The sequence below is a fragment of the Streptopelia decaocto genome (assembly GCF_964273445.1).
Source record: "Streptopelia decaocto genome assembly, contig: SUPER_29_unloc_2, whole genome shotgun sequence".
Lineage (NCBI taxonomy): Eukaryota > Metazoa > Chordata > Aves > Columbiformes > Columbidae > Streptopelia > Streptopelia decaocto.
The window spans coordinates 27,164-38,470 of record NW_028117343.1 but is presented as its reverse complement, the minus strand read 5'-3'; the positions used below and the strand labels follow the sequence as shown (position 1 = coordinate 38,470).

At 62.6% G+C, this 11,307-nt stretch overlaps 3 protein-coding genes across 4 annotated transcripts in view; 2 read left to right on the top strand and 1 right to left on the bottom strand.

Moving 5' to 3' along the window:
* The first annotated feature begins 139 nt into the window (after positions 1-139).
* The window catches only part of LOC309450833 (kelch-like ECH-associated protein 1), an 18,235-nt gene continuing 7,067 nt past the window's right edge, over positions 140-11,307 (top strand). Inside the window, exon 1 of one of the 2 annotated variants that reach the window (XM_082076467.1) lies at positions 140-177. The gene's annotated coding sequence lies outside the window, so the exon portion shown is untranslated. Of the gene's footprint in view, positions 178-1,476; positions 1,486-11,307 lie in introns of those variants that run through there. The other variant, XM_082076466.1, reaches the window with a different exon arrangement.
* LOC309450834 (kelch-like ECH-associated protein 1) lies at positions 1,283-7,750 on the top strand. Its single transcript, XM_082076468.1, has 6 exons — positions 1,283-1,410; positions 2,422-3,049; positions 4,501-5,186; positions 6,069-6,274; positions 6,998-7,174; positions 7,250-7,750. The coding sequence occupies exons 2-6, from the start codon at positions 2,606-2,608 to the stop codon at positions 7,414-7,416; spliced, it is 1,680 nt and encodes a 559-aa protein (XP_081932594.1). The 5' UTR covers positions 1,283-1,410; positions 2,422-2,605; the 3' UTR covers positions 7,417-7,750.
* On the bottom strand, positions 7,861-9,911 carry LOC309450839 (kinetochore protein Spc24-like; the record flags this gene model as incomplete). Its single annotated transcript, XM_082076479.1, has 6 exons — positions 9,838-9,911; positions 8,673-8,845; positions 8,456-8,600; positions 8,200-8,292; positions 8,046-8,120; positions 7,861-7,969 (listed from the first exon to the last, which is right to left on the bottom strand). Exons 2-6 carry the CDS (start codon positions 8,836-8,838, stop codon positions 7,861-7,863), a joined length of 588 nt encoding a protein of 195 aa, XP_081932605.1. The 5' UTR covers positions 8,839-8,845; positions 9,838-9,911.

The following is an 11,307-nucleotide window of genomic DNA, read 5'->3' as shown; positions in this document are numbered from 1 at the left end:
GAGGAGCCAATGGGTGAGGCTGGTGGAGGAGAGGGAGGCGGTGAGGAGCCAATGGGTGAGGGCGGCGGGAGGAGTGACGTAGAGCGGGCGGGGCTTGCGGTGGGCGGGGCCGCGCAGGCGCAAGGCGGAGCGGCGCGGGTGCCCCGGGCCCCTCAGTTGGAGCGGGACGGGCAGCTGGTGAGAGCCCAGCGCGGAGATGAGGGAGATGATGGAGCGGGGCTGGGAGGAGGATGAGGCTGTTGTCAGAGGACGTGGGGAGGCAGCTAGGAAAGCTTCTTTCCCTTGGGAGGAAAGGCTGAGGGAGCTGACGATAGACCCCTGGGAGGGGGATTTAAATGGCACCAAAAGGGACGTTTCCCCCCCCAAGAAAACAGAATTAAGACCCCAGGGAGCTTGGAGGAGACTGAGGGGTGATTAATTAATGGTTATCAACGTGAGGCTACGTCTGGAATATTGAGCCAGCGCCTTGTGGCCAGGAAGGCTGCCTGGGGGGGGCTAGAAGGTTGGGGTCAGTAGGTCAGAGGGGTTCTCCTGCCCCTCTGCTCTGCCCTTGAATAAAGGGATTAGTTCAGATACTATCAGGATATACTTGGAAAACATATATATATATATATATATATGTAATATATACAGCCATAGCACCCTGAGAACGCCCCATCTCGTCTGATGTGGGAAGCTAAGCAGGGTCGGGCCCGGTCAGTGCTTGGATGGGAGACCAGTGGTACCTGGGGGGGTTAGAAGGGGGTGGTCGTAGGTCAGAGAGGTTCTCCTGCCCCTCTGCTCTGCCCTTTAGTTCACATATTATTAGGATATACTTGGGGAACACATATATATGTATATATAATAGATACAGCCATAGCACCCTGAGAACGCCCCATCCCGTCTGATGTGGGAAGCTAAGCAGGGTCGGGCCCGGTCAGTGCTTGGATGGGAGACCAGCTGGGAACAGCGGGTGCTGTGGCTGAGCCAGCACTGGGCCCTTGTGGCCAGGAAGCCAATGGGACCTGGGGGGATTAGAAGGGGGGCACCCGGAGTCCCCCCCTCCCCAAGGACACCCACAGGTGACACCCGGAGCCCCCCCCATCTGCAAAGACACCCAGGAATGACACCTGGAGTCCCCCCATCCCTAGGGACACCCACGGGTGACATCGGGATCCCCCGCTCCGGTGACACGCGGGGTTGACACCGGGATCCGCCCCCCCGCCCCCGCAATTCCCGGGGACACCCCCGTGACGTCACCCCGCGGTGACTCTTATTCTGGCGGGCGGGGGCGTGGCGCGCCGGCCGTGACGTCATTCCCGGGGCAGGGGGCGTGGCCAACGGGACTCTTACCGCGGCGGGGGCTCCGGTCACTGCTTAGTCACGGCCCCCCCGGCCCCCCCGCCGCCGCCGGGACCGCGCCATGGCCGGGTGAGACCCCCGGGACCACCCCCGGGAACCCGCGGGGCGCGATTGGGGGGTCCCGGCCGCGGGAAACACGGGGGGGTGGGTCACGGGTGAGGAAAGGGGGGGGGCTACAGGGAAACCACCCCCCCGTGCCTCAGTTTCCCTGGGAGGGTCTTGGGGAGGTCCCGTCCCTCCGAGGAACCGCTTCCCGGGCCTCAGTTTCCCCGTAGGGGTTTGGGGGGGTCCCTCCCTGTGCCTCAGTTTCCCCTGGGAGGGCACGATCCTAATGTCCCCACCCCCCCCTTGTGCCTCAGTTTCCCCAGCACTTACTGGGGCCGATCTGGGGGGGTCTCCCCAAACCCCCAGTACATATTGGGGCCGATCTGGGGGGGTCTCCCCAAACCCCCAGTACATATTGGGGCAGATCTGGGGGGGTCTCCCCAAACCCTCAGTACATATTGGGGCCGATCTGGGGGGGGGGTCTCACTTCTCTTGCCTCAGTTTCCCCATCACATACTGGTGTAGATCTGGGGGGGTCTTCCCAACCCCCCAGCACATACTGGTGCAGATCTGGGGGGTCTTCCCAACCCCCCCAGCACATACTAGGGCAGTTCTGGAGGGGTCTCCCCCCTTCTCTTGCCTCAGTTTCCCCATCACATCCTGGTGCAGATCTGGGGGGGTCTCCCCAATCCCCCAGCACATACTGGTGCAGATCAGAGCTGGGGGGGCGTCTTCCCAACCCCCCAGCACATACTGGGGCAGTTATGGAGGGGTCTCCCCCCTTCTCTTGCTCCAGTTTCCCTATCACATACTGGGGCAGATTTCGGGGGTCTCCCCCCTTCTCTTGCCTCAGTTTCCCCATCACATCCTGGTGCAGATCTGGGGGGGGGTCTCCCCAAACCCCCAATACATATTGGGGCAGATCTGGGGGGGGGTCACCCCAAACCCCCAATACATATTGGGGCAGACCTGGGGGGGTCACCCCCTCCCCCTGCCTCAGTTTCCCCACTCTAACCCCTCCCCTTTTCTCCACAGCTTCTCATCCCCCCCCACCCCTTCCTAACCACCCCACGCAGGGGGGGGACCCCTGCGATGCTGGACCCGCCATGTCCTCCCCGCCACCCCCGAGTGCCCCGCGGAGGTGACCCCCTCCCTGGGGGGGTCCACGGGCTCCTTCAGCTACAGCCTGGAGGAGCACCCCAAAGCCGCCCTGGCCATCATGAACCAGCTGCGCCTGGAGCGCCAGCTCTGCGACGTCACCCTGCGCGTCCGCTACCGCCGCGACGTCCCCCCCGCCGACTTCCTGGCGCACAAGATCGTTTTGGCGTCGTCCAGCCCGGTTTTCAAGGCCATGTTCACCACGGGGCTGCGGGAGCGCGGCATGGAGGTGATCCCCATCGAGGGCGTGCACCCGCGCGTCATGGAGCGCCTGGTGGAGTTCGCCTACACCGCGTCCATCTCGGTGGGGGAGAAGTGCGTCCTGCACGTCATGAACGGCGCCGTCATGTACCAGATCGACAGCGTGGTGCGCGCCTGCTGCGACTTCCTGGTGCAGCAGCTGCACCCCAGCAACGCCATCGGCATCGCCAACTTCGCCGAGCAGATCGGCTGCCTGGAGCTGCAGCAGAAGGCGCGCGAGTACATCTACATGAACTTCGCTGAGGTGGGGGGCGCCCAAACGGGGGGGGTCCCCAAAACGGGGGGGGGGTTCCCCCAAACGGGGGGGCACCCCAAACATAGGGGTCCCCGCAACAGGGGGGTCCCCGCGGGGTTTACTTGCGAAATATCCACCCACCCGTGTTTCCAAGCGGGAGGAGTTTTCCAACCTCCAGTTTCAACTGGTGCTGTTGATGAGTTGGAAGGGGGGGTCCTGGCTTTCGGGGGTGCCCGTACCCCCAAAAACCCCCCATTTCTCCCTCCCCGACATGTTTCCAAGCAGGAGGAGTTCTGGGGACCCTGTACCCCCCAAAAAATACTCATCCCCCATATTTTCCTCCAGGTTTCCAAGCAGGAGCAGTTTTCCAACCTCCAGTTTCAACTGGTGCAGTTGATGAGTTGGGATGAGCTGGAGAGGGGTCCTGGCTTTTAGGGGGACCATGTACCCCCCCCATTTTACTAATAATACTCCTATATTTTACAAAAAGTACTCACCCCCCCATATTTTCCTCCAGGTTTCCAAGCAGGAGTTTTCCAGCCTCCTCCTTCAACTGGTGCCACTGGTGGGTTGGGATGAGCTGGAGGGGGGTCCTGGCTTTCGGGGGTGCCTGTACCCCCCCAAACCCCCCCGTTTCTCCCTCCCACGCATGTTTCCAAGCAGGAGTAGTTTTGGGGACCCTGTACCCCCCAAAAATACTCACCCCCCATATTTTCCTCCAAGCAGGAGTTTTCCAACCTCCAGTTTCAACTGGTGCTGTTGAGAAGTTGGGATGAGCTGGAGGGGGGTCCTGGCTTTCGGGGGTACACATACCCCCCAAAATCCCCCCGTTTCTCCCTCCCCCGCATGTTTCCAAGCAGGAGGAGTTCTGGGGTCCCTGTGTCCCCCAAAATATACTCATCCCCCATATTTTCCTCCAGGTTTCCAAGCAGGAGTTTTCCAACCTCCTCCTTCAACTGGTGCCACTGGTGGGTTGGGATGAGCTGGAGCGGGGTCCTGGCTTTTGGGGTTGCCCCTACCCCCAAAAATAATCCTCCCTCCATTTATCCCCCAGGTTTCCAAGCAGGAGGAGTTTTGGGGACCCTGTACCCCCCAAAAAATACTCACACCCCCATATTTTCCTCCAGGTTTCCAAGTAGGAAACCTCCAGTTTCAACTGGTGCTGTTGATGAGTTGGGATGAGGCGGAGGGGGGTCCTGGCTTTCGGGGGTGCCCGTACCCCCCCAAACCCCCCGTTTCTCCCTGCGGCGCAGGTTTCCAAGCAGGAGGAGTTCTGGGGACCCTGTACCCCCCAAAATATACTCATCCTCCACATTTTCCTCCAGGTTTCTAAGCAGGAGCAGTTTTCCAACCTCCTTCAAGTGGTGCCACTGATGGGTTGGGATGAGGCGGAGGGGGGGTCCTGGCTTTCGGGGGTGCCCGTACCCCCCCAAACACCCCCGTCTCTCCCTCCCGCGCAGGTTTCCAAGCAGGAGGAGTTCTTCAACCTGTCGCACTGCCAGCTGGTGACGCTGATCAGCCGCGACGAGCTGAACGTGCGCTGCGAGTCCGAGGTTTTCCACGCCTGCATCAACTGGGTGAAGCACGACTGCGCCAGCCGGCGGCTGTACGTGCAGGCGCTGCTGCGCGCCGTGCGCTGCCACTCGCTCACCCCGCACTTCCTGCAGACGCAGCTCCAGAAGTGCGAGATCCTGCGGGGGGACTCGCCCTCCAAGGATTACCTGGCGCAGATCTTCCAGGACCTGACGCTGCACAAGGCCACGCAGGTCCTGCCCTGCCGCGCGCCCAAGGTGGGCCAGCTCATCTACACGGCCGGCGGCTATTTCCGCCAATCCTTGAGCTTTTTGGAAGCTTTTAACCCCCGGGACGGCTCTTGGATTCGTTTGGCCGATCTGCAGGTTCCCCGGAGCGGTTTGGGGGGTTGTGTGGTGGGGGGGTTGTTTTATGCGGTGGGGGGGAGGAATAATTCCCCCGACGGGAACACGGACTCGGCCGCCATCGATTGTTACAACCCCATGACCAACCAGTGGTCCCAGTGCAGCCCCATGAGCGTCCCCCGCAACCGCATCGGCGTGGGGGTCATCGACGGCATGATTTACGCCGTGGGGGGGTCGCACGGATGTATCCACCACAGCAGCGTGGAGAGGTGAGGGGGCTGCGGGGGGAGGGAATGGGGTGATAAGGCAGGAGCGGGGGGTCAAAATCTGCTTGGGGGGGTAACTAAATCTGCCGCCCAAGGTGATAACACAGCCCTGGGGGGTCAAAATCTGCCCCCCAAGGTGATAACACAGCCCTGGGGGGTCAAAATCTGCCCCCCAAGGTGATAACACAGCCCTGGGGGGTCAAAATCTGCCCCCCAAGGTGATAACACAGCACTGGGGGGGTCAAAATCTGCCTGGGGAGGAGGCTAAAAATCTGCCCCTCTGGGGTGATAACACATGGTGATAACAGATATTATTATTGTGGCCTCCCATCACTCAGATACTATTATTATGTCCCCCCCCATCGCTCAGATACTATTATTATGCTCCCCCCATCACCCAAATACTGTTATTATGTGTCCCCCCATCACTCAGATACTGTTATTATGTCCCCCCCATCACCCAAATACTGTTATTATGTGTCCCCCCATCACTCAGGTAGTTATTATGTCCCCTCCATCACTCAGATACTGTTATTATGTCCCCCCCCATCACTCAGATACTATTATTATTGTCCCCCCCATCACTCAGATACTATTATTATGTCCCCCTCCATCACTCAGATACTATTATTGTCCCCATCATCACTCAGATACTGTTATTATGTCCCCCCCATCACTCAGATGCTATTATTATGTCCCCCCCATCACTCAGATGCTATTATTATGTCCCCCCCCATCACTCAGATATTGTTATTATGTCCCCCCACCACTCAGATACTGTTATTATGTCCCCCCCATCACTCAGGTACTGTTATTATTGTCCCCCCCATCACTCAGATGCTATTGTGGCCCCCAGTCACTCACATACTATGGTTGGCCCCCCAGGTACGAGCCGGAGCGCGACGAGTGGCAGCTGGTGGCCCCGATGCTGTCGCGGCGCATCGGCGTGGGGGTGGCCGTGCTGAACCGGCTCCTGTACGCCGTGGGGGGGTTCGACGGCAGCACCCGCCTGCGCTCGGCCGAGTGCTACCACCCCGAGCACGACAGCTGGCGCGCCATCGCCCCCATGGCCACCATCCGCAGCGGCGCCGGTGAGCCGGGATGCTCAATTACAGGGCTCTAATTAATGAGTGCGCAAGGAGGAGAGGGGTCCTTAGGGGCAATAAACAACCCCAGGTTCCAGTGGAGGTTGGGAACAAACTGTTGGAGAGCGGTGAAAAGGGACCTGGGGACGGCAGGATGAGCATGAGAAAAGGGTTTAGTTCAGATACTATCAGGATATACTTGGGGAACATATATATACACAAATATATAATATATGCAGCCATAGCACCCTGAGAACGCCCCATCCCGTCTGATGTGGGAAGCTAAGCAGGGTCGGGCCCGGTCAGTGCTTGGATGGGAGACCAGCTGGGAACAGCGGGTGCTGTGGCTGAGCCAGCACTGGGCCCTTGTGGCCAGGAAGCCAATGGGACCTGGGGGGATTAGAAGGGGGGGTCAGTAGGTCAGAGAGGTTCTCCTGCCCCTCTGCTCTGCCCTTGAGAAAAGGGTTTAGTTCAGATACTGTCAGGATATACTTGGGGAACATATATATACACAAATATATAATATATGCAGCCATAGCACCCTGAGAACGCCCCATCCCGTCTGATGTGGGAAGCTAAGCAGGGTCGGGCCCGGTCAGTGCTTGGATGGGAGACCAGCTGGGAACAGCGGGTGCTGTGCCAGCTCAGCTGGGTGTTCCTGCTCCAGGGGGGGTTGTTGGACTGGATGAGCTTTGGGGTCCCCGACACCCTGTAATTTCCCCCCCGCAGGGGTCTGCGCGCTCAATAATTGCATCTACGCCATGGGGGGGTACGACGGCACCGACCAGCTCAACAGCACCGAGCGGTACGACGTGGAGACGGACGCCTGGACGTTCGTGGCGCCGATGCGGCACCGGCGCAGCGCCCTCGGCGTCACCGTCTACCAGGGCAAGATCTACGTGCTGGGTAAGCCCGGGGGGGCCGCGGTGGGGGGAAACACCCCAAAGAGGAAGGAGAACCACCCGTGGTGTCTCGGCGCAGGCGGCTACGACGGCCACACGTTCCTGGACTCGGTGGAGTGTTACGACCCGGCGACGGACGCCTGGACCGAGGTGACGCGGATGACGTCGGGGCGCAGCGGCGTGGGGGTGGCCATCACCATGGAGCCGTGCCGCAAGCAGAGCGAGCGCCACGAGTGTCCCTGCTAACGCTGGCGCCGCCGTGGGGGGGGACGGGGGGGCGGGACACGGTGAAGCCGCCGTGCCTCAGTTTCCCCCCTCTCCCCATGTTTTTTCCCCCCACGGCGGCGGGTGAATGCGGCGGGGGGGAGGATAAAAGTCAGCGCTGGTCGCCCCCCCGCCTCGCTCGGCCACATGGACAGTTCATGGGGGGGGTCGTGGCACCCCCAAAATTCCCCCCCCCACCTCCCGGTTTTGGGGAGAACACCCCGATTCGCAGCCCCCCCCATTCCGGCCCGGCAGCCGATTGACTGGTTTTAATGATTTTCACACCGTTGTTACATGAATTAAAAAGGAAAAGAGACTTTTGCGGTTAAGCTGGGGGGGTGAGCACCACGGGGGGGGAGGGCAGTGCCATAGTGGGGGGGTCAGCGCCGCCAGGGGGTTGTTGGCATTGCCGAATCTGCGCCGGATTCACCACGTCGTCGGCACGAGGCTCCACAAATAATCGCTAACGAAGCAGCGCGAGTGGCGGCTGCCGTCGATGTCAATGGGCTGAGCGATGTCGGGGCCATAATGGACTTTTTTGGGGGGGGGGGGAGAAGAATTAGGGGGGGTTTAAGTGGGGTAGGGGATGGGGGGGCAAGGGGGCCACTCACTGCTTGATCTGCGCCGCCTCGGCTCCGTAATCCCAATCGATGCGGCTGATCTTGTAGTAAAGCTGCGTCACGTACCTGCGGGCGACACGTCGCGGGGGGCTCGGGGTGTTTTGGGGTGCACCCCCCCGCCTTGCGACCCCCCCCCCAAACTCACGCTGCGGCCGGCACGGCGTCCTCGTCCCGCTCCGTTTCCTCCTGCAGCCGCCGGCTCTGCTCCCGCAGCTCCTCCAGCTCCCGGCGCAGCGCGGTGCGGCCGTCAAGGGACTCAACCGCCCATCAAGGGACTCAACCGCCCATCAAGGGACTCAACCGCCCATCAAGGGACTCAACCGCCCATCAAGGGACTCAACCGCCCATCGCCGACCCCCCCAAAGGGACAATAAGGACCCCCCCACCACAACAAAGGATATTCATGGCTGCTCTGGAGCTCGGCACCCACCTCCCGCGCCCGCTGCAGCTCCTGCTCCAGGTCCCGCAGGCGCCGGAGCAGGCGCTGGAGCTCGCTCTCCCGCTCCAGCAGCGTCCGCGCCACCGTCTCCTCGGCCGCCGTGAGCTCTGCGGACAGCGGGGACGCTCAGGGGGGGTCGCGGGGGGGATATAATAATTTGGGGGGCCGGGGGTGCTCACCGCGGAGCAGCCGGGCGGCCGCGGCCTGAGCGCCCAGCAGTTTGTCGTCCGCGCGCGTCCGTTTGTCCAGGCTGCGCTGCAGGAGGCTGCCGGCCCAGCCCGACACCAGGACCTTCAGCAGCTCCTTGCTCACCTCCTCCAGCTCCTGCATGCGCCTGCTCGGCATGGGGGGCCTGGGGGGGTCGGGGGGGTCATATGGGTGGTGACACCCCAAAGTTTGGGGGGGAATTGTGGATGGGCAGGAGGTGTCACTGGGATGGGAATGAAGGAGAAAAGCTGGGGGGGAAAGTGGGGTCTGGGGGGGAAAACAAGGCTGGGGGGGACACAAGGGTCGGGGGGACACACAGGGGTCAGGGGGGTCATATGGGGTGGTGACACCCCAAAGTTTGGGGGGAAATTGTGGATGGGCAAGAGGTGTCACTGAGATGAGAATGAAGGAGAAAAGCTGGGGGGGGGAAGTGGGGTTTGGGGGGGGGGAACAGGGCTGGGGGGGACACAAGGGTCGGGGGGACACACAGGGGTCAGGGGGGTCATATGGGGTGGTGACACCCCGAAGTTTGGGGGAAATTGTGGATGGGCAAGAGGTGGAATTGAGAATGAAGGAGAAAAGCTGGGGGGAGGGGGGGGGAGTGGGGTTTGGGGGGGAAACAGGACTCGGGGGGGACACAGGGGTAAGGGGCGGGGCACAGGGGTCGGGGGGGTCATATGGGGGTGGTGACACCCCAAAATTTGGGGGGGAAATTGTGGATGGGCAAGAGGCGTCACTGGGATGAGAATGAAGGAGAAAAGCTGGGGGGGGGGAAGTGGGGTTTGGGGGGGGAAAACAAGGCTGGGGGGGGACACAAGGGTCGGGGGGGACACAGGGGTTGGGGGGGTCATATGGGGTGGTGACACCCCAAAGTTTGGGGGGAAATTGTGGATGGGCAAGAGGCGTCACTGAGATGAGGCTGAAGGAGCCGGGGGGGGGGACAATACCCAACCCGCCCCCACCCAAACCGCCCCCCGTTCCCCTGTCCCGTTCCCCTGTCCCGCCCCCCCCGTTCCCCTGTCCCGTTCCCCTGTCCCGCCCCCCCCCGTTCCCCTGTCCCGCCCCCCTGTCCCGCCCCCCCCCGTTCCCCTGTCCCGCCCCCCTGTCCCGCCCCCCCCCGTTCCCCTGTCCCGTTACCGGCTCCGTGTGTTGGTTTCGCGGGGGTGGGGGGGGAAGCGCCACTGCGCGCGCGCCGCCGTTTGAACCGCACCGGGTGGGGGGCGTGGCCTCTTTGCGCACGCGCCGCTCCCGCCTGTACGCGCAGCGCGCATGCGCGGGAGGTTCGGCGCGGCCGATCCCGCGGGCGAGCCGCTGGGGGGCGCGAGGCGCGGCCGCTTGCTTCTGCCCTGCGGACCTTCTGGCCCGGCGGGAGGACTTGGGAACCTCCTCTCTATGGTCGGGGAGGGCACCTTGAGGAGGGGAGGGGTCCAGGGACCCCCCCAGTGTTGGGGATCCCCAGGGACCTGGTCTAGGGACCCTCCCAAGTGTTGGGGATCCCCCCATAGCCTGGGGATGCTACGGGGACCCCCCCCCCCCAGTGCTGGGGACCCCCCCATGTCCTGAGGATACTCCAGGGACCCCCCCTGCAGCAGTGGGAGCCCCCCAAAAGGGGCCACGACCCCCCCAGGGCCTGACCCTGATCCGTGGGACACCCCCAGGACATGAGACCCCCCCCCATGGGCATTGGGACCCCCAGACCTTCCCTGTCCCCCCACCAGCCCCTTGTCCCCCCAGTTCACCCCCCCAATTCACCCCCCCAGCACAGACCCCCCCCAATTCACCCCCATGAGACCCCCCCCAATCCACCCCCCCAGCACAGACCCCCCCACACTCATTCCCTTCTCCTCTTATTGGAGCTGATGGCGAAGGAGGGAGAAGGGGAGGGGGGACACAAAGAGGGGGGGTCTGGGGGGGTGACTTTGGGGGTGGGGGGGTCACCCCCATTGCCCCCCCCCGAGAGGGGGGGTCCCGTCCGAACTATTCACAATATTTACAGAGAACGCCACCGCGTACAAAAATAAAAGCTCTGCCCCCCCCACAATGAGACCCCCCCACACTGAGCCCCCCCCATCCCAAAGGCCACGTCGCACGGGGGGGGGCCTGACACCCCCCCCCCCAATTTAAAGTGGGGGTCAGACCCCCCACCATGGGCCCCCCCCCAGCACCACTGTGCCCCCCCCCAGCTGCGCCCCCCCCAGTGAAGGAGACCCCAGCCCCAATGCTACAGTACAGTGTTCAGAAATGGGGGACACCCCCCCCAAAATAAAACCCTAAAAAAAAGCTATTTTGGGGTCCACCCCCCTCCCCCCCAATGGGGGGGGCACCTTGTTATTGCTTCACCTCTAATGGGGATTTGGGGGGGGGGGGTCCCCAATATGGCCTGGCCCCCCTGCACAGACAGACCCCCCGATATAGAGGGGACCCCCCCCCCCCCTGCAGGGGGGCAATTGGGGGGGTCCCTGTGCAAAAAGGGGGGGGGGGTGAGTGGAAGACTTTGGGGGGGGATGAGCACCCCAAAGCCTCAGCCCCCCCCCCAAGTCGCCCCCCCTCATCCGTCCTCCCTGTGGGTCAATGGCTTTTGGTGATGGGGGGGGTCCCCACTGCCCC

Coding starts and splice junctions, on each gene's coding strand:
- LOC309450834 (XM_082076468.1), top strand. CDS start 2,606: ATGAACCAGCTGCGCCTGGAGCGCCAGCTCTGCGACGTCACCCTGCGC. Junction 5,187..6,068: donor CACCACAGCAGCGTGGAGAG/GTGAGGGGGCTG, acceptor TTGGCCCCCCAG/GTACGAGCCGGAGCGCGACG. Junction 7,175..7,249: donor GGGCAAGATCTACGTGCTGG/GTAAGCCCGGGG, acceptor GTCTCGGCGCAG/GCGGCTACGACGGCCACACG.